Genomic DNA, 23,437 nt, shown 5'->3' on the forward strand with positions numbered 1-23,437 from the left:
CAACAAGCCAACACTTTATTTGTAAAAAATCCTTTAAAATTTTACTACATTGTAAAGATTAGGGAAAAAATAGTATTAATATATATACATACGATATATATATACACAAACACACGTTGCACCATTACATGCTTTTTTAAAAACAAAGAATATTTTCCCTCATATCAATTTTAAAAGTTCACTGCAAGAAATCTTGCTTCCTTTTTCTTCCCCATCCCCATATCTCCAAAGTTTTCAAGTACAGGAAATAAGCAACGCAGGAGCTAACAGTAGAAAACCATTAGTTAAACACGAAGGACAACTGACAGTTCTACAATATTGTTCTGCAGTATCCAACACATGGTGTGTGTGGGTTTTTTTTTTTTTTTTGGATTCTACAATGATAGGAACTTTTACCTGAGGCATATGGAAATAATGAAGTATGACAACTGGCAAGTTTAAAAGATTTTCACATTATAAACTGACTGAAATCAAAGTCGATACCGCACATCTGTACCCACGGTATTGGCACAAAACGCTCTGCATAATAAGTCACCACCAATGTCTTAGAACTGCAGGGAAACAAAGAGATAAGCACCACTTGCAGTGATAAGCATGCAGACAAGTTTAAGTGAAACAGAGGTAGCATCTTCTTATAACTTCAGCAGAGAAATTCAATTCAACTGCAAATCCCCTTTCTGCAAAAGGCACTCGCTTTTTCAGCTATAAACAACATGGTGTTAAATTCAGGCAGCCTAACCATAAAAGTAATTGGATTTCTCTTTAGAAATACTAAAAAAATGTTAAGCTGAGGACATCGTGAAAAGAAAAAAACAGGGTATTAAGAAATACGTATTTCAGGTAATATGTGCTATTTCTCTCCCTCTTCGTTTTTGGAGGAGAACTGATTTTTTTTTTCTTTTTTTTTTAATAAAACATTTTTAATATGTCATTCAAAAGTTAGACGTCCCAGTTAAAATGGCAGTATTAAGCAGCACATAGTATAATTTTGAAATACCAGAAGTACACCAGCCTTTTTAATAGCTAAAATAAAGAGCAACAATTCACAGTTAAAAGTAGAAAGATTCTACACAAAAAGGTGGTGCAGAAGAAGGATAAAGCCCCTTTGATGTAATATACCATAACTGAAAGTGGAAAGAGCCTCCTATACTGTATCCTTTATCCTTTCTGCAGTTTAAAAAGATACTGTCCATGCAAAACACCTGCTCTTATCGCGACACAACAGAGCTAATCGAATTGTAAGATGTGCCACTGTTGCAACTTGATGCGTAAGCCTCCTGCCCATTAGCATCTAAATTTATTTTGAATATAGGGGATGCCTTCAGTAAAAAGTCTGCTGCATCCCTCCGACCCAATTCCCTCAGTTTGGACATTAGGATACCTACAGTGCTCTCCGGAGCATTGCTCCATTCCTGCAGGAGGGCATGGACTGGGCTCGAGATAAAGTCATTTTGTGTTCCATTATTTATATTGTATTTTGCAACAAGATCAGGGAGGCCTAGGTTCATGGCCAGAAGGCACCAATCTTTGCCCATGGGATCAGGCGGATCTAAAAGTCGGCTTAGTTTTCTCCTAGTAAGTAGATTCAGATCTGAAATGTGAATATCCATTCCTAAACTTCCCTGGGAGTAGACATCAAGACACCCAAAACACAGTATGCTACTAAAGCTTTCTTTATATCCCCCCATCGTGTTAGTTAACGATGTCTCCTTTTGACTTTGTGCACGGAAAAAGTCTCTAGGCTGGTAGACCATTACTGGTTCGTGATGCTCCCTCAGCTGCTGAGGGCTAAGGTAGTATTTCACAGTCAGGAGGCCTGGCAAGGTTGTGGCCATTAAATTATCAATGGTGCTGCATACAGAATCCAGAAGTAAACAGCACTTGATCTTCTCTGTTTCCAGTCCTCTAACTTGAACCTCTATACCCTGACCATGGTTGACTAACAACACTAAAAGCTCGGCTCCACGATTCATAATTTTTGATCCATTTACCCACAGACGTATATCAGCATCTCCCTCTGTGCTTTGCTGATGAATCCACCTGCAGAGATTTACTTGAACTTTATGAAAAATTCCACAAGGAAACGGTGTAAGGTGTTCCACAGGAACGATTCTAACACCACCATAAATCAGCACCTCGTCCTCCTCATCTGTCCAAGACCTGTGAAGATTGTCGGTCTTGATGAGAGCAGGAATATCCACCATTGCTCCACTGCTGAGATCTCTTGCACAAATATCCATGGCATCTAAAATCTGTATCAGTTCTTCCACGTCACTATCTGTCACCAGACGCTGGATGTCCTCTATAGTGTATCGACCTCTATAGTGATGTAGGGCTTTCGGGTTTTCCACTGACAGGATTTTTCCAAGGACATTTGTGCAGAGCCAGCGGGGATCCAGAAGCACAACATCTTGGACAGTTTCACTCTGCATAATGTTTATCTGTATGAAAAAGGTGAAAGTTATAATCTCTCTCCTGTGAAGAACAAGCCCCAACATTCCGCTTTCGTAATCTGTTGACTAGATCACTTAGTTAAGACTTCTGACAAAAGAATAATAAATGGTATAGTTTGATTTTTGCAAATATTCAGAACAAACACTACATCTGTTTCTTGGCCCTATTCAGAACAAAGCCATTAAAACACAACAGCAGCAGAGCCTGACTGCAGGCTGTTTACACGAAGGTGTTCTCCTATGATTCAGTTTCCAATGGTCACACAGAAGTTCCTCATTTGCAGTAAACACATTAAGCACTCCCTCATTTTAAGATTAGAGTATACTTAAGCCTTTATTGGCATTATGCTACTATAATTACAGCAATAAATGTAATTTTAATATAGTAATAAATGTAACTCTTCTTCTCCCAAAGAAATGGTGTTGAATGAACTTACAAGAAGACATAAAACCAATTATTAACTGATTATTAACTAGTCTCTACTTTGCAGGATATCTTCAAAGAGGCAACAGGAAAAAAAGGAAATTTTAAATAAATTTGCCAATTTTAAATAAATTTGCCAACTTACTTCTCCTATGCTATGCAACTGCTGTGCAATATGCCGTAGATCATCTTCACTTGCCAGGGGATTAAGCTGCTCCTGTACGTCATATACAAACTGCTGCAAGGACATCAGCTGGTTGGGACCATTCATTTTTCGCCACGAAGGGAGTGTGGAGATTATTTTTTCACACAGATGAGTCATAGGTGGGCATGTCTTATGAAAGTAGAGAAAATATCTATTTGTAACATTTGTAAATGTACTGCATTTTTGTCAGTTGTTTTTAAGTCACTGATACCTTAATTCTTTCAAGCCACAGACTGCACTTACAATGCAAGGAAAATTTCCCGAAGCAGAAAAACGAAAACATACTATATTGAAAGACTCTTGTGGGCATAAAATAGGCTGTAGTTCACTTAAAATAAAGCACTTCCACCAAATTTAGGGGTGAACTTTGAAGTTTTTTTTTTAGTTTGTTAAAAAACACGTCAGAAGAAGCTGCAGAACTTCTGGCTGGTGTGTCAAACAAGTATGACTCCAGAGTGAAGAATTTAAATTGATTTCCCAGAAGGTACATAATAACCCGAATCAGTCACCCTCGTTGTGGAAGTCTCTTTGGAAGCGCGGTGAGGACACCAAGCCTCACCGATTTTGCCTTCAGTTAGCTGAAAACTGCGAGCATATGTTTGGGTAAAAGGATCAAATAAAAATGGTAACATATACTCAAGTCCACATATCTATATGAAGAATTACATTTATAATGTTTAAGGAAACTTTTATTCTCTTTTCTTTTCCCTTTCCCCCCCCCTTTTTTTTAATGAAAAACTTACCTGCATTTAATGTAATTGGTTTCTCTCTAATACTATTTTGACAATAAAGGGGGAAAAAAATAAAACATGCGAATGCTAAAATCCAAACAACATCAATTCAGAATAGGAAATTAGAGCTTTAAATTGAAAAGCTCCAATACTTCTGAAGAGAGTATCATATTCTGAAGAGACTTGTACAAAACATGCACAATTTTGAAAAATGCTGACTCAATACTCAGAGTGAAAATTCAAACGGAACTTCTTTCCCTGAGTTTTATAACGTAAATCTACCGTAACTTCTTATCCTAGATTTACACATTTTGGCTGGTCCAATCTATGCTATCAGATATTACTTACAGAAATTATCTGGCTTCTTATTTCTTGCAGGTGATTTCTGAGAAGCTTCATATCTTTAGACCCTGATGCACCAGCATCCAAGACAAATAACTTGTCTGAGATTTGTAGATCATTTCCAAACCTAAAAAAGACAGCAATTATCTACTGCTTTTATTTCCCAAATCTATTTTTACTTCTTAATTCTGCTGCATATGACAGCCTTACATTACACAACATTTTCTCCAAGAAATGTTGAAATAATTCTAGGAAATTATTAACTATATAAAGATATTTTATAAACAAAGCAGCATATAGGCACTTTTTATTTTCTTGAAGATACTCAGGGCTGTTTAGAGAAAATTATTGTAGTTCCTCAAAACTAATACTAGGAAGATGGCTGAAGATACGTAAGAAAATCACACTTGACTCATAACATACATGTCACTACAGGGAGAACTATAAGAACCTTTTTTTTTTTTTAGAACATCTTCTAAATTGCTCTTTTGTTTCTTCTAATTTTAAATAGTTCAGTTCTGACCTATATTTACACCAGCTCTTTCAGCGCTTCCTTTTATCTTCTAAACACACCTATTTCTTTTCCTAAATCTGCTATGATTCACATTTAACAGGATCTGAACACCAAAGAGTACACCCAGACATTTTGTTTAGTTTCAGTGGAGAGGAACATTGTCCTATCACTGAATTCCTATAGACTTATATCAATTTTCTGTATACTCCAGAAGGGAGTATATCTTCAAATGCACAGATGACTCCTCGTACTGTGTGGTACCCTCTTAAGACCTCACTGCACTGCACTGCACTGCATTTCAAGTATTCTTCCTTGAAATAACAGGATTAGCTCATGAAAATTCCTGCCTTCAATCTGCAAGTAGTGTGCCATCTAACTATTTGTTTAGAAAAACTAAACTCTTCCAAATTTCTAGTTATGTTGGCTGACTTTCTCACCTGTATGTTTCAATAACATCAACAGTGTTATCCAGCTCTTCTGAAACTGCATATTAAGTACCTCCAGGTATGGAGTTTGTCTCCAGTTTGCCTCCTACCCATCCTAAATTAATTCAGGAGGAAAGCGTGGCACTTCTGTGAAGTTTGCTCCTATGTACCTGGCAATGGTGGCTCAAAAATTCCTCATCTTCTGAGACCAAGGGAAAACCTACATCAGATGTTAGCCAGATTGTTGATATTGGCCTTTCGATGAATCTGAATGTAGAGGGGTAAGACTTCCTGAGTCTCACTGATCTGAAGCATCACTTGCTCACTTTAGGCTCCTTACGTCAGCTCGTTCAAGGCAGGTCACTCCATGTAGTATTGGCATATATTTCATTTCCCGCATAAAACAAGCTTCCTTATTTTCAGTAAACGAAAACCTCAGAGGCAGAGTACGGCACTTCCACATATCTAAGTATGTTCCTCTCTTACCTATTTCTGATTTCTTTTAGCAATGACATGTCTTTGTCATATGCAAATTCTCCAGCAGGCCGAGGAAGATTCACTATGTCAGCATGTGTGGCGACCAAAACAACACGCAGTGGAGTTTTCAGCTTTCCAGCAAATGCTAGATGAAAAATAAGAGCATCTTTATTAGGAGACAGGCCTACGAAGACAGCTCTCTTACTGAGCCAGGAAATTACCAATGCATGTTATGTTTTTGGTATACCAATCACTCTGCAGTGGATCCATGAACTTTAAGTACAACTCTCTCTATATATCTACACAATTGAATGACTGTCTGTCTGTACTACTGTCTATATTATGTCCACTTCTAAAATCTGACCTCTCTGAATAACATCAGAAACAGTGATATTATATTACTTTATTGCAACAGGATAAAGCATGAACTAATAACACGATATATCTACTAACTAGAGACCATAATAATGTGAAAAGAATTATATTCATAAGGACTTTGGAAATAATTTCTCTTTATTTTTGAATGGTCTTTAGAACCACAAGTGCAACTCAGAAGATTATAATTAGAACTTAAAAGATCTACAACATTCATACATTGGTATGAATGCTATTTCACAGTACTTACACAGACAATGAACTCTCACCTAGGTGAGAGTAAGTAGGAAAGCCTGGAGATACCATGAAAAAGAGTGAGAAAGAAAGACAGAAATGGAACATGAATGAAGTGACGGTATGGAACACACAGCTAATCAACTAATCTTTCAGACTAATCTTCCAGAAAGAAGAGACAATATTAGACTAAAATTTGACATTAAAAAAAAAAAAAAAAAAAAAAAAAGAATTACATCCAATACAGCTGTTCTTTCTGGAAAAGCTTTGTATGGGAGAAATATGTAAGTGCTGACTTTTCATCAAGAACTACAGAAACTTGATTCATATATAACCAATTTTTCCTCAAACTGAGTATACTAAGATAAATATTTTGCTGTTCTAGAATATGAACCAATTCTATAATATGAACCAATATAAATACTGATTTAAGCAAAATATCTGAATTATTAGATCATCAAGAATAAATAAGTTAAATCCCGATTCAGCCAAACTAAGGACTAAACTTCTTTGCTAAAAAGTTTTCAGCAATTGCAATATGTCTTTTCAATTTTGATATTCTTTAACTATTTGAGCTTCTATTTCCAGAAATACTTGCCAATCAGCTAGATCTGAAAACTTATATTATTAACTTTGAGCTTTTATCTAAAATGGAAAATAAAAATGTGCATATGCCAAAATCGAAAACTGCAAGCCTGCTTTTTAGCTCATCAATGTCACCTGTCAGTCTGAGATAACACATACTGAATTAACTAGACCAACAAAAAGAAAGAAGAAACACTTCCTGCACTGTCTTAAGTATTTTGATATGTTGCTTGGTGAGTATCTAGCAGCTCTAAGTTTTCTGTGTCTAACTAGATTCATGGGAGAGTCAAGACACATGTCAGAGCTTGCTTTATTTCTGTCAAACAGTCAGAGTGTGCAGAATAATCTTCAGTTCCAAATGTCGCACACATTACAGTATACAGCATATTTGTTTGCCTAACTTTCAGTAGTTAGGAAGCTTGAGCAATCTCTCTAATATCTTTGTCAAGTCCTGTGTAAAATAACAAGGGAACATTACTAGAAATACTGTTTTTTATCCATCCTGATGTGCCAAAGGTCCAAAGAGAACTCTAGCTAATGGCAAAAATGGCATGTGCTAACAGACAATATCACTCTTGAGCACTGTTCAGCCTTCTCTGTGTTGACAAGCATACTCATGCTGGAAACACCTTTAATTACAATTAGATATGTGGTATTTAAGAAATGTGCCTAGAATTTATATTCTAGGTTTCAATATTCTGAAACACTTGGCAGTTTTTCTACACAGGTTATGTGAAACAAAAACTTTAATGGCATGCCACAAGAGGCTGCATTTGCATTTCATTTTCCATTTTAGTTGGATGAGTTGATACATATACTCTGTAAGGCTTGTTCCACAGAGATAAACTTCCCTTTCACACAAAAACCCTGTACAAAGTTGATTTAAATACAAGGTGATAACAATACATAGCACAGAGAATTTGCAAAGTTACAGAGAAACACAAGCAAGCCCCCTAATGATTCATTAACAGACAGAATAGCATACCTATTGGTTCCTCAGCTGGGACTAAGGATTTTAGGAAATTAAGCCAAAAGGTCACTTGGTTTAACTGGATTTCATAAGGCTCCTCGAGGCTAAAAAGCACTATGTGAATTGTGGTGGGATCATTTGCAGCGAAATAATCGTAGCAGCAGAAATACACAGGATTCCCAGAGAATTCCCAGATGCTGAAATCACCAACTCCTATAAAAAAGACAAACATATGAAGAGATGACACTTCTTCTGCAAGCATAAAGCATCTTTCAGATATGAGGAAACAAACCAAGCAGTTACTATGATATAAATTTTAATGAAGGTAAATTGTATTGTGAGAAAGTAATACCATAAATGCAATCATGAACAAACAAAACAAGTCTCAGAAACAGAAAAGTTGTGTCTTCACAGTCTGTTCCTCTTTCACATTCACTTCTCTAGGACATTTCCACTGGATGCCACCTGTGTGTTAAACTAATGCTGTGCTATATATTGAATACAAGGCCTTTACCTTGCTAAAAACCTATGGATCTTGAATTCTTTCTGATAAACGAGAATGTTCCCGTTCTCTTCTTATTCCCACAAAATATCCGTTCAGCATACTCATGATTTTTTCTTCCTAATTAAGGAAGACTAGATTAGACAACACTAGATTAAAAAGAGCTGATTGATATTCTCAAAGAGCCCACTGTGCCTAAACAAACAAACAAAAACATATAATAAACCCACACTACACTATTTACATCACATAGCTAAGTTGGGACTAAAGAATCACCATATTAAGGATCCTAGAACTACGGTTCTTCCTTCTGCCATCTACTTTAGCTTCAGGTGAGAACAGCATAAGCACCAGTATTAGCACCCTCAAGGCATACATAGTAGTCACCTCCATAACAACAGAAGAGCTATTGAGTTTCCTGTAGGACAGATGCTTCCTCTCCACTATTTATCTCCAGAGAATTTCTATGTGGCATTATAAAGATTCGACACAAGTGATTACTAGATACATGGCAAGTAGAGCATATTTCACGTACACATATTTCTGTTGTGTTTTACTTCTGCCATGTTTAATCTGCAACCACAGTCAGAATCACATGAAATCAAGGTGGGTTTTGCTTGTTTGTTTTTAAAGCAAGAGACAGGATAATTCTGCAAAGTCTTGCAGGATTAAGGCACTGCTTACCATTCAAGTTGGCATTCTGAATGTCAATGGCCTTGGTGGACTGGTCATCAGCAGAGAAGTGCGAGTGATGCGCCGGAGAGACAAAAGCTTCCAACACCCCTTTGGTCAGGCCTGGCTCGAACATCATGCTGCGGCTTCTCACACTAACATTCTCACAGCCAGGATAAAGATTTGAAATGCTTACTGAAACTGTGTCAGGGAAAGGAAATCGAGATTACACACCAGGGGAAAAATTACAACTGTATCACTTCAAAATAAGTATACCAGGCATAAAATCTCATTAAAAAATAAACTGTTTCTTCAAAGAGAGTGGAGGATTACCAAGCTGTGAGCACATGCTGCTACATCCTTATTCTAAACGCTGAAAAGGAAAATAGAATGATCCCTTATAGCACTCCTAATCCTTGGTACATCTACTGTGGGTGTGGAGAGCATCCCCTTCTGGAGAAGCAATAGGGGAAAACCAGGTCCTTCACTGAAACAATTTGTTTAGTTTACATTTAACTGAGATTCTGGAAGAGCAATTTTGAAAGGATGGGACTTTTTTTTTTTTTTTAATTAACTAACACCATCTAGTGGAGAAAGGAAATATTTATTTCATCACTCCACTGGATGTCAATTCACTACTCATGTGTAACTATCCTTTTGTATTTGACCCTCATATAATATTTCAATCCTTATGGTGACATATATTCATAAATGCTGAATTCAAGAATTGATCTTCACAGACTTTAAGCAAATGCATGGTCATGTATGTATTCACTGAATTATACTGAGTTTTAAAATGGCCATCTGATCAAGCCACTCTATAATATTCATCAAAAACTCCAGATATTGAAATAAAATCTTGTTTGATTGTCAGTTCACCACCTCATAGTGGTGTGACATTTCAACTCTACACTTTAGCTTTTTATGTTTGGCAACATATAAAAAAAATGTTTTCAAGCAAAACTTTCCTGCAATACCTCCAGAACTGCTACTCCTTGAGTAATTTACTGCTCCTGCATGACACTGTAAGTTAGGATACCTAAGCAAAGAAATTCTCATTGATTAATTTAATAATTCTCAGAGTCCCAGGTAACAGTAGAACAGCAAGAGCTTAACTGTGTTATGAACTGTCACCTATTAACCTGTACTGCCATTACTTAAAAATAATGACGGAAGGTAGAACCACAAATGTTAGGATTTTTCTTTCTAAAAGGAAAGCTTTGAGCCTATCTAAAATATATTAGATTATATTAATTCATAGAATCACAGAATTGTTGAGGTTGGAAGGGACCTCTGGAGATCACCTAGTCTAACCCCACTGCTCCAGCAGGGACACCCAGAGCACAGGGCGGCATCCAGGCAGGTTTGGGAGATCTCCAGGGAAGGAGACTCCACAGCCTCCCTGGGCAGCCTGTGCCAGGGCTCTGTCACCCTCACAGGAAAGAAGTTCCTCCTCACATGGAGACGGAACTGCCTGTGTTTCAACTTGTACCCATTGCCCCTTGTCCTATAACTGGCTGCCACTGAGAAGAGCTTGGCCCCTTCCTCCCTACGTTCCCCCTTCATGTACTTGTACATGGACATGTACATGTACATTAGTCAGATCCCCTCCCAGCCTTCCCTTCTCCAGGCTAAACAGGCCCAACTCACTCAGTCTCTCCTCATATGAGAGAGTCCTTTAATCATCTTCACAGCTCTACACTAGACCCTCTCTAGAAGCTCCACGTCCCTCTTGTCCTGGGGAGCCCAGAACTGCCCCCAATGCTCCAGGTTTGGCCTCCCCAGAGCTGAGCAGAGGGGCAGGATCCCCTCCCTCCACCTGCTGCCAACATCCTCCTGATGCAGCCAGGAGCCCATTGGCCTTCTTGGCCACGAGGGCACTGCTGCCTCATGGGTAACTTGGTGTCCACCAGGACTCCCAGGTCCCTCTCCATGGAGCTGCTCTCCAGGTCCCTCTGCCTGGCAGCAGAATTCAATACAGCATTTTTCACTTCAGATCTTCAAAGTGCCTGCATAGCAAGTATACTCTGCACAACACTTCTATTTTAGAAAAGGGACCTCAATAAATAACTTTCTATTCTTCATGTTTTTTTTTTTTTCCCTACTACTACATGTTTTCCAAAAGAGGTCACATTAATCCGAGGTACTTCCTCAGCATCCTATGGCTCTTCGCACCTCACATGCGTCAGCCAGTGTTTCATGATCAAGGTTTACCTACTATTTTAACAAATTAACCTAAGTTTAGCAAAGTTCCATTTCATCTTTAACTTGGAGCCAATTCTAGACACTTTTAACTTGGGAAAATCACTTCTGTACCTTCAGCTAGAAGTATTCCAAATTCAACAGCAGTTCTGAATCTTTTGTTATTATTTAAATATTCTTGCTATATAAAGATGCAGTAACTGTTTTCAGTCTTGCACAGAATCTATTTAGGCTTCTCAATCAAAAAGGCAGACAAAACTACCATAAAATATGAAGATGAAATCTGGTCACGACACCAATGCTTTCAGTCTAGGACTTTCTGGCAAATATAAATGCAAGTGCCCAAAACTTGTATTTGGCCTCTACGAAGTTTACTTACACACTGTATGAGTGAATAAAAGGTTAAGTATTCTTACAGTCCTCATATTGCTCACAATGCTTCTCTTAGCTCTTACTTTAGGCATGAGGCATAGAGAACTAAATATCCCCTCCTTTGCTATTATTTCTTGCACATTTAGCCCGATCTTGCCTTTCACAGCACAGACAATAGCTTTTACTTTACAATTTATGAAGACTATGAGAAAATTGTTTTCTTTTTCAAATGCTTCAAAGCCATACCTGAGGGTTTGGAAGACAAAGGAGATGGTGGGAATCTGGATGAATTTGTGGAGGAAAGCCTAGGCCTACGCCTTCGAAAAAAGCTTCTTAGGAGGCCGCACTTGAGAGACTCCACAAGGGTCGTCTTCCCAGAGCCAGAATGTCCGAACAGCTTCAGTTTGATCCTGGGCTGTGGATTCTGCGTGTGTCGGAGCTGTTGAATAAAAAGCCCTCTGTGCGCATCCTAAAATTCAGCACAAACAAGAAATCAGAATCTATGGCAAGAAACTTCTGTCTCCCTGTAAACTGAAGATAATGTTTCTTGTCAGTTAAGTGTTCATCTAGATTGCTTCATCATGCAAGAACACAACTACAGACAGAAATACAGGGATATATGGCCATGATAGTTGGATGGCATCTCTCAAGAGCCACCTGAGTACTCATGAAAACCACATTTTACAACTGAACTTTGTTATGAGGCTATACATCAGTGACTGTAAACATTCTGACTTATAACTGAGAGAACAAAGAAGGAAAAATTAACTTCTTTCAGTATTCTTTCCCCCTTGCAATGAGACCCATCATCACCATCATGATTCTGTAAGCTTATATTTACTATCTGTAAGTTTATATAACATAAACAGTATTGAAGAATTCTGCAATGAGAGCCAAAATTGTGCTGTATTCTCTAATTTCCCCTCTCCCCTAGTATGAACAGTGGTTTTCATAGTTGATTCTTATGTTTTCTCTTCCTAAACACTTATTCTTTCTATCTTTTCTTACCTTAAAAGGTTTCCCACATACTATTCCATCTTCCTTCCCTCAACTGCAAGTCTGTGTCTTCTACATTTGTTCCACAGAAGAATAACTGGAAGGCATCTCTGGAGATCATTTGGTCTGAATTCCCTGCTCAAGCCGGATAAGCTACAGCAGCTTGCCCAGGACCAAGTCCAGTTGGGTACTGAACATCTCCAAAGATAGAGACTCTACATTCTCTCTGGGCAGGCTGTTTCAGTCCTCTGTTATCCTCACAGTAAAGAACTGTTTTCTTAGCTGAGACACTACTTCCTGTGTTTCAGTTTGCATCCTTTTCCTCTTGTCCCAGGCCTCAATTTATCTGCTTCTCTACTTGATTCCCCTTTCATTGTTTGCCCTTTGGGTGGATTCATTGACTCCCACACAGCTGCAAATTCACTCTCAGAAGCAAAGCCTTCCTCAAACCCAGTTGTATCTCCCTCATGAGAGCTTTCATCTTTGAGCTTACTCATTACAGCTTTTTATCTTAGTTTTTTGGTGCCTGAAGAATACTCCTTCTTCCTGCCAAGAACAGAGTCTGGAATGAACTAATCAAATCTGTCCTGTTCTCTTCTCCCAGCAGGAAGCAATCAAGCATAGATGCTCTGCTATTCCCCACACAAGCTTAAACTAAAATTCAACTCAGCAATAGAATGCAGTGCAGAAGAGCAAATTAATGTGTTCTGCACCTTAGAAAGACCTGCTTTAAGAAAATAGAGAGGCAGTAGAAAAGTAGAGGGCTGATGGAACTGTTTTTCCCATCAGCATCTGGGGAGAACAGCTCTACTGTTCTGCATTTTTTCTGAGCTTAACATGTAGGGCAAGTCATTAAAAGAACACCTACAGTTCAAAAAACAGCACTTACTATCCAATCAGCAATTTGGTTGAGAAATTGGACAGCAGGTAATAGTGCATCTAATTTAGATCCTTAGCTCCTAACAGGCATTAAACATAAAAAAAAAGCAACATGCATTGAATCAGTTCATCACAATGCAAATATTGCATTCTGTTTACCCATTGCTAATGTTGAAATCCCCTTAAAAGCACTAAGACAGTAAATTTTTCATGTGTGTATTATGAGAAGCACCTCCCATGCTTTGAATATTAAACCACTGTCCAGTGCATTCTATATGATATTGTCTGAGTAGTACTGCAACCTTTCAGTAGTTCTTCCTACCTCCTTCAGTTGTATCTTCTCCCTTTGTTCCAGGTTGATTTATTTGATTTGTATTTATTTCATACATTATAACTAAAAACCAACTTTTTACAATTGCATGTAGAAACAGGCAAAAGTTTGGTAAGGGGAAAATCTATGCAAAACTATGGATGCTGTTATGACAAAAGTATACAGAAGTTATCATTGCGAGTAAACCTTGAACTCTGGTACTTAGTGACATTCTAAATGATTTATTTCACACAGAATCCCAGAGTGGCTGAGGTTGGCAGGGACCTCTAGAAAACCTCTAGTCCAACGCCCTGCTCCAGTAGGGACACCCAGAGCACGGGGCACAGGGCGGCATCCCGGTGGGTTTGGAAGACCTCCAGAGAAGGAGACTCCACAGCCTCCCTGGGCAGCCTGTGCCAGGGCTCTGGCACCCTCACAGGGAAGAAGTTCCTCCTCACATGGAGATGGAGCTGCCTGTGTTCACAATCCTAGCAAGTATATATTTACTGGAAGGACTGAAAAACATAATGGAACTTCATAACTACTTGAACTTGATAAATGCCTGGCATATGTCATCCTATATTCGTACTCTTAAATTTGTCATAAAGCACCATGGGCACTTATTTCAGATATCCAAATACTTGTCAGCCTAATTAAAAGCACTCTCTAAGTGGTCTAACTGTTGCCTGGAAGCTCCAGGCAAGTGGTCTCTGCACCCTCATTGCATGAAGGTTAGTTCCTGTGCAGAATAATCAAGGCATATTTGATGTGTCAGACTTCCTGAACATGGCCAGATCAGCTTTGTATTCTCGTTGTTAGGGAATTTCAAGAAATCAAATTTGCATGATTAAAATAAAATTTAAAAAAGGACAATGAGACAAGCAATTGTTTCATATATGCAGTACTAGATATCTGGGTAGGGGCAAAACCTTCCATATTTCATTATCCTAGTCTGCCTAAAGTGATGATGGTGGAGAAAAAGTCATTTGATAAAGAAAGTAATCTTATTTGTTTTCTGAGATGCACCAAGATATATTTTTCTTCTTTCAAGTTTCTTTAAAATTCATTAGAAGCAAAATAGCATTATTACATATTGTCTGAGACTGGATAAGATGAAACAGCAGACCAACAAATTGGCCTAGAGTACCCACTTTTACTAATATGCACATAGCCTTAACTGAGGAGACCATTTAAAATAAAAAATATAAATAACAAAATCAGTAATTTTTTTTGCAATAGAGCTTTTTAGAATGGTTTTGATAAATTTCTGATATTATTTCCCACAGTCAAACCTCCCTTGCTATCTTTTAAAAAAATGTAAAACTTCAGTTATGCATCCCCAACCTTTTTGAGTCTTGCAAGCAGACCAGCTACATGTTCATGTTGCTCTGCTCTGGCAAGATCTTCTGCTGTTTTCCCATCCTGTTAAAAGACAAACTATTAGCTGCAGTTCTTTCCTTTTATTCATAAAACAAAACACACACACACACACATACACACACTCGTTGTGTTGCTCACCTCTGTTCAATGAAATAACAGAGTAATTGCTGTCAAATACAAATGGATTGATTGAAGGGAAAAAAATAAACCAACCAAAATTGTCTTTGCTGGAATCCTTGTTCTGCTAAATTGACAAAAAAAAAGTTAGAACAAAGTGAAGAAGAGCAGCATTTAGTTTGTGAATTGGCATCTGGGTGCCACTATAACAAGGTACTTGATTTCAGACGCTTAGAGCAATGTCAGCATTTCCCTTCTAAATTCCTCTTCTTTCCTCACTGATCAATCAGTGGTTGATAGCCATTTCTAGATACTACGTATTAACCTGATCTAAAAGTTTAGAATTTTCACAAAGAGTACATAAAACAGAATACTCATTCACACAAAGGTGAATTCTGTTTAGTTACAGATAAAGAATCACACTGGCAAATCTGTCACTGGATCAAGGTTTATAAAAAACACAGTATACAGTATACAAAAATAGTATAAAGCTTTTAGTTTAAATTGCTTCATCAAATTTAAAATGATAAACAAAACTGTCTTTAGCATTCTAGTCCTAACATTTAAGTACTTGTGCTTCATATGTCAGCAGTTTAATATAAAAGCTGAAAGAAGAAACAGGTACTACTTTTACAACTCCATTAATGTTATATCGTTTTGTTTTATACTTTGGTAATAGATAACTGATCTACAAGCATCTTACTTCTGCTTTCTCCTAAATAAGAGTTTTCATGTACAAAAGTAAGTACTGAAAAATTAAGTTTCCTTTTTGAGTTTTTATCTATGATTTTATGATTTTCATATGAAATCAAAAGTATCTTAAAATATCAGAAAAAAATAGAAGTATCTTATTTTTGCGAAATAATTTTACTTAGAAAAATTTCACAAAATAGAAGCATCTTGTCTTTTGCTGATCCTATCCCTCCAAATTCTACACATCACACACGAACTCCGAGCGCCTGTTCTAAGAGGGAAAGAACAGTTCAGTGTTGGGGAAATTACACTGTCATCAAGGAAACTTCATGCTCCTGATGTTTCCTGCGTTTCTAGTCTTTTGCATATCTTGGGAAATTCAACAATCTGCAGATAAATGGGAAACCTTGATCCCCTTCACGAGAATCCTTATGGTGACCTGCACCAACCTAACATTGGTGGCTTTCATTCAAATCCTCAAATCCTTGCTCTCTCTGTTGGTTCAAAGCATGACTATTGCTTGACCTTGCACTTTTCCAGAGCCCATCATTTTATTCATACAACACATACTTGGAAAACGTCTGACAAACTATGGCATGAAGTATACTTGTCGTATCTCATGTATGTCATATCCCATGACAAATCCATGCAGATGCCTTTTACCTTCAGGAATGAGAAAGGAATTCTAAATTCCTTTCAGAACCAGAACAAGCCCTACACCTTTCATTGGGCACACTGGGATTGCAATGCCATGGCCTGGAAACCTGGTTATCACATAGTTATGGAGAGCTGGAGATGACCATTCCTGAAACTTTTCAAATGGCAACAAGAATGATTTGCTCTGGTATAAGTCTAAATAAACAGGAGTACAGAGCAAGCCTTCTTATAGCAGAGATATCACTCTCAGATCACGAGGCTTACTCCTCACTTTCTAAGGGTTTTACAAGTTCAAGATCAGCTCTCTGATGTAGCATACTTGTTTGATCACTGTTGTGATCAAACTGTTGTGAAGTAAGAACTGAAAAGCAGTCCTCATTAAGAGCTTCCCCTCCATTCTTTTCACCCAAGAGTAGTGTTTGAGCTGAGGTACACGTCTTTGGTCCTTGCCTGAGCAACACCATAGCTACGCTTGTGTGTGGCCGTGTACCCCACTGACCCCCTTGGAATTTACCATGTTATTCTCATCTGACCCAATCCTGACCTGACTTTCTGATTTGGACCTACCTGATTGCTCTGGACTTGCCTGATGACACAGACTTTTGTTTGAAGCCAGTTACAGTTATTAGACTTGCTCTGCTCTCCTCATTTGGGTGCTACAGGACCATACCCTCGTTGATGAACTCATCTTCCCTGCTTGCCTTGTCATTACTCTTAGTCCCTTGCTCAAATTCCCTTACAGAGTTGTTTGCCCTTGCTAAAGCATAATTCCCTGACAGCAGCTATAGATAGTTAGCACCAAATTCAGCAGGTAGAAATGCAGATCAAAACTACCTGAAAAAAAAAGGATTTTGAGATATTTAACTAACAAGTGCCAATATTTTTTTTTTTTACCCATTTTTCCAAGAGTATTTTGACTCAGATCTGGAAGCCAAATTTATTGATTAATAGGCAAACTAAGTGCCTCTCATAAAAAAAGATTTTCTTTTTTGTACAGCTCTGAACTAGATTAGGCTGTTCAATTTTCTGGATGTCAACTGCAGCATGAATTGCAGAGCACAACAAGAATAAGAAAATACATCTCAAACCAAACAGAAAATGAGTTTTGGTAACTTTTTTTTCCTACTTAGGTTTTCTTGAGAAGCACCGAAAAAGGATTTAGATACTAGAATAGCAATGGCTTGTAAGGCTTGTATGTAAGTTATAAAAATGTAGGTATATCTATATAAAATGTATATATAATATATGCTTTAAAATAGTAACATAATTTACACAAATATATGTTTAATAGACTTAATGTATATAAATTTAATATTTATATATAGAAATTATACATAATATATTAAATTGTAGATGCTATTTGTTATATTATTAATATATATAAATATAGAATTGATATATATGAAATATAAACAGACTATCTATATATCCTCCTCTATCTATATATCCTCAATTTAACTGGCCAATTGCAAGCATCATTCTTCAACGATTCTGGGCAATCTGACAATTTCAAGCTCAGTAAAATGATATAAACTTCCGTGATAACATGGCAACATTGTGCCAGCAAGCACATGACCACACAGGACATTTTGAAGGATATTTAAAAACTGAAAACACACAAAGTATAGGTGGCTGTCTAAAGTTGCTGAACAGTATGTGTGCAATTAAATTCAAATTTAAACTAGTAACCATGGGTGGGGGCAGAGAAATCACATTCCAGTCCGAAGTTATTTAACAATGTTGACAATAGTGAACTGAGAAATTCTGAGAGAAGAAAAATGCAACTGATTTTACTACAGTGATTCAAAAAGACTTTTCAGAACAGTTTAATATTCCCCTAGCAAACTAATGTAGAACTGAAGTGTTACGAAAATCACTAGACTCACTTTCCTTCTCTCTTCTTCTTAGTGCTGCAACTCAGCTGCAATAATTGTCACTAATGTATAATCAGTCTGTTTCTCCTGCCAGATTTAGTACCACTGCATTTTAGTTTGTCATCTCCTTCCAACTGATATAAGCCAATGAGAGTAAAAGTACTTTCATCTTGAAAGGAGAGGATCTACATGCTAATTATGTCAACATACCCATAACGACATAAACAAACTGGCACAGTTCTGCTCATGAATTTCTCCTTTTGTTCACAATCCTTTTGTTACATCTTATCTCTATTTATCAGTGAAAATATAAATACAGAATGGGATGTATCAGAAAAAAAAATGTGAAGAAGCAAAAGCTGTAAAAGGCACCAGTAAGTCCAGTTTATGCATATTTCATTACTTAATAAGAAGGAATAGGGTAATTTACAATCCAGTAGTTTGTAGAATTTAGCTTCCAGATGCAAAACTTCTTTAGCTCATAATTTAAGTTCAGTGGTTTTAAGGACTACTTTTTAAAGGTTTTTCCCTGACACAGGAGATATATTTTAAGATAAAATAAAAGACCGTAAAACTGATTTAAGTGCTATCAAGTTCATACAACCAATGAAACACAGCATTTTTTTCTCCCTTTTCTCCTTCATTTCAGCACTCTGGGGGTTACTTTTTATGGAGAACAACTTTGGAAAACATGAACTCAGCTAAATCTAAAACACAATATAATCTCAAGATAAAGAACAACAGTTATATCTGTGTAGGAAGCATTGATTAGGGCAGGTATCAAAGTAAACGGATCCAGTTCTTCTGCAAATAAGGGGTGGTTAGTTTGTTTAAAACACAGGTAACCTTGTATATGATGCCCAGTTGTCCTCCATCCCCCTATGTCTATGTCAGCAGTGAGGATGTTTCCCTCTCTTCTGAGAACACAAAACACTTTGAAGATGCTGACTGGAAACAGTGGTGATGACTGATCTGACAGGAACAATTTGTTTTACAGGAACATTTGCATGCTAGCTCACTCATCCACTCACCCACACTTATCCACCATGCAACCATCTTAAAAAGCTTTATACTAATTGTACATAATGTATTAAATGGTAACCTACTGGGCATACAGAAAACACAACAGTATAATTCAAGAAATTAAGGAATTCTGTAGATGAAGAGGTAGCTGCACTACATCTTAGCTTCATTTTTGAGGAGACAGGTGGGCAGACAAAAATGTTCTTCAAGCTAGGTGTGTATTTAAGTCCAGCAGTTTTTTTTCTTCATTTAAATGTATTAGACCACTGTCTTTTTTTTTTTTCTTTCATTTTTTCCTACTGTCATAAATAAGACAAGAAAGAAGCATAACAATATGTGTCATACTTACAGAGGTTAAAGCTTCTACATTGGCACCAGTGAGACACAGAAACCGGACAACATCAAGAATACCATTATTCGCTGCCAGATGTAGAGGTGTTCTTCCATACTAAGACAGATAAAAAAATAGCAATTACAGTATTTAGCAAACCTCACCATGGTTTTTTACGAATAACCAATCATATTATATGATTATATACACTGATGCATACTGAAGGTCTTGCAAAAACCATAAATAATTTCATTACAGCTTCAGCACAATGCCTCAAAACTCAAATAGAAATGAAAGTTACATTGATTATTTGAAAACTTGCTGCATGGCACATCTCAAAGTGTTGTGATTTGTGGCCCAGAGTCTAGCTGGAAGCCTGCAGCTATGAGTTTCCCCCTGGGGTCAGTACTGAGTCCAATTCTGTTCAGTTTATTCTTCAACGACCTGGATGAAGGGACAGAGTGCACTCCCAGCAGTTTGCTGATGATAGAAAGCTGGGAGGAATGGCTGATACTCCGGAGAGCTGTGCTGGCATCCAGAGGGACCTGGACAGGGTGGAGAGATGTCCTGCACCTGGGGAAGTACAGACCCATGCTGCAGGACAGGCTAGCGGTTGACCTGCTGGAAAGCAGCTCTACAGAGAAGGTCCTGGGAGTCTTGTTTGATGGCGAAGAAGGTGAATGGTCTCCTGGGCTGTATTAGAAAAAGTGTTGCCAGCAGTTGAGGGACTGGATCCTCCCCATCTAGTGAGTCCTGGAGAGGCCACATCTGGGTTACAGGGTTGAGTTCTGGGCTCCCCAATACAAGCAGGACATGCAGCTACTGGAGAGGGGGATTGTTAGGAAATAGAGCATCCCTCCTCAGAGGACAGGCTGAGAGAGCTGGGCCTTTTCAGCCAGGAAAAGAAAGGCTGAGATGGATCTTATCAGTGTGAACTAATACCTTACGGGGGAGTGTCAAGACGATGGGACCAGGCTTTTTTTCAGTGGTGGCTAATGGTAGGACAAAAGGCAATGGACACAAAAAGAAGCACAGGAAGGTGTGTCTGAATTTGAGGAAAAACTTCTCAACTGTGAGAGTAACAGAGTCCTGGCACAGGTGGCTCCAGAGGGATGGTGGAGTTTCCTCTAGAGATATTTAACATCTGCCTGGGCATGACCCTGGGCAACGTGCTCTGGGTGACCCGGCTTGTGCAGGAGGGTTGGACCAGATGTTCTTCAGTGGTACTTTCCAACCTCAGCCCTTCTGTAATTAAGGAGAAGTTGCTTCGTCAAACTGAAGGAATTCATTCTTTCAGTGACAGAGAAACATCTGGGGAAAATAACACCAAAACAAAAAGCTGCTGGAAGTATTCCTTCACCAAGTCTTGCTCTTTCCCCATGTCTCTCCACTAAGAGGATTTTTAAAACATCCACTTCTGTCTTTTACATTCCCATCCATTAGATCCAATTCAATAGATTGTACTGGACAATCTTTAAACCAAAAACTCTGCAACGTTCCTTAATTGCCTGGTGCACAGAAGGCTAAAGTTGTGAAGTAAATGCAAATGCTAATGACTAACATGTTATTGCCAAAACATATATGTTTTCAGAAAAATAAAGAAACCTCAACATTTGAAACAAACAAATCACAGAAAAACAGCTCTTAACTTTGTTGCATATTAAATTAACATTTTAGCATCATTACAGATTACAGGAAGTCATTTAGAGCTAAATATCAAGCGTTAACCCTATATATCAAGCCAGCAGACGTTAATAGCCAACGTTAAACTTATTCAAACCAGTGGGAGGGAAAATTTCTGAAGCCACTTGTGATTTACTTAAAGATCCTTAGGAGGAAATTCAGAATATTAAATCTGCAAAATATTTTACTTAGTTTTCACATACTCTACAGCATTAGCACAACAAAGAAATCCAATGAAACATTTGTTTTAGAGACAGGCAATTAATTTTTCCTCTTTACAAAGTGATTAGTACAATTACAGACTTTTTGCATTTTTAGCTGGCAGCAATCCAGTCATATGCACTGCAAAGTTTATATAACTACATAATTCACCAATTGTTTCTGTGATCATTACACCTAAGTGAAACAGAAAGAAACATGAAATTTGCCCCAAAACTTCACTCTACTGTCTTGAACTTCTAAAAGCATTTTTACACTCAACATTTAAATTCTGAGATTTAATGTAACCTAATGGCAATAACTGTTTAATAAACTAATTTAAGCTATTTTAAGATAAATGTTTAGGATTTGTTTTAATAAATCAACTCAAGGCAAAAAAACATAAATCTGCCAAGATAATACGTACTTTTCTGAGAACAGAATCTGCAGTTTATTTAAATAACTTGTTAGATGAAGGTGCAAATCTTTTCATATCATGTAGAAGAATTCAAAAACATTTCTTTTTGATAAAAAAAGTAAATCACCTATTGTTAAATAACTTCAAGTCAATGCTCATTTAGGTCAAGAAAAACAGTGTGTAATGGTAATCTGCATATAGAAAATTCACACAGCCAGGGAATTAGGCTGGCATATACTATAGCATTAGAGTTGAATAACAAAGTATGCTGTGACAATTAATTCTGTTGGGTTCTTTCCTCAGAGGTGTTTAATCATTTACTCAAGTGAAACAAACTTATGTAAATTAACGAGGTGAGTTAATGCTTTGCACTTGGACAATGGAAAAAAATGGAAGGAAAATGGAAAAATAACAAAAATGTATCAGAGAATTGGAGAAGGTCTACACAGTAGGTGAGCTATTGTTAAACAAAGGAGTTATTCCATTTACCTTATTAATGACATCCAAATTACAACTTGCTTCACAGAGTGCCATCACAATAGGAACGTTCCCATCCTTGCAAGCCACATGCAGAGGGGTGTTGCCATGTCTGTCTTGGAAGTCTACGAAACATCCCTGGCTGATAAGAGTTTTAACCACTTCCATTTGACATCTTCTCACAGCAAGGTGTAGGGCTATGTGCCCATCCTGAAAGCAAAAAACAACTTCTAAGCCACATTTTAATAAGTTAAAAAAAAAAACCAAGTATTTTTCAGAATCATGATAATTTCATGGCAACCATGTGCCTTCCCATGCTTCAAAACCACAAGGCATTTTTCCTTTGAGAGTGAAGCCAGGGAGATTTACAGTACCTGTCGGAACGAATCAACTATGGCATAAAAGCAGATTTACATTAAGTCACTAGGCTTTGCACTGGAATGAATGAAGTGCAAATAAACATTCAATGCTGATGCCTTCCCTGGGGAATGGGAAAGTGACCAACAGTAAAGACCAGCCGAGTTCTTAAAGCACTGTAGTGCTCACTGACAGTGGTTAGGTAGACAAAAGCCATACAATTTGTTTAGGGATAAAAACTTTAGACTTAAGTTTTTTTGTTTTTTGTTTTGCTTTAACAACTATTTAGGTGTAATGGCAATTCCATCAGGAATAATTTAGCTATAAGGGCATGCAGAGCTTAAGTACAAGCAATAAAATGCAAAGATTATTCCTTGGGACTACACTGCAAATGACAAGAATTGGTATCGAATCACCTGGCATTATTTTTAAACAACTGGAATGTATATTGCTGATATGAGATGTGATTTATCTGACACACAGGAAAGAAAGGCAAACTATTCATTTTTTTCCTCTTATGTTATTGCTTCTTGCAACTCCAGTGACCAGTGTTCTTGCTGT

The 23,437-nt window shown here is 37.6% G+C and overlaps 1 protein-coding gene across 1 annotated transcript in view; it reads right to left on the reverse strand.

Moving 5' to 3' along the window:
* Positions 1–224: 224 nt before the first annotated feature.
* The window catches only part of DAPK1 (death associated protein kinase 1), a 79,702-nt gene continuing 56,489 nt past the window's right edge, over positions 225–23,437 (reverse strand). The window contains exons 16-25 of the mRNA XM_026038238.1: positions 22,532–22,729; positions 19,762–19,860; positions 15,013–15,090; positions 11,730–11,952; positions 8,922–9,110; positions 7,751–7,948; positions 5,581–5,716; positions 4,162–4,282; positions 3,023–3,211; positions 225–2,441 (exon numbers count right to left, since the gene is read on the reverse strand). Coding sequence (XP_025894023.1) covers positions 1,209–2,441; positions 3,023–3,211; positions 4,162–4,282; positions 5,581–5,716; positions 7,751–7,948; positions 8,922–9,110; positions 11,730–11,952; positions 15,013–15,090; positions 19,762–19,860; positions 22,532–22,729 — 2,664 coding nt within the window. The 3' untranslated portion in view covers positions 225–1,208. The remainder of the gene's footprint in view (positions 2,442–3,022; positions 3,212–4,161; positions 4,283–5,580; positions 5,717–7,750; positions 7,949–8,921; positions 9,111–11,729; positions 11,953–15,012; positions 15,091–19,761; positions 19,861–22,531; positions 22,730–23,437) is intronic.

The sequence above is a fragment of the Nothoprocta perdicaria genome, unplaced genomic scaffold (assembly GCF_003342845.1).
Source record: "Nothoprocta perdicaria isolate Ctin4 unplaced genomic scaffold, notPer1 scaffold_205, whole genome shotgun sequence".
In the NCBI taxonomy this organism is placed as follows: Eukaryota; Metazoa; Chordata; class Aves; order Tinamiformes; family Tinamidae; genus Nothoprocta; species Nothoprocta perdicaria.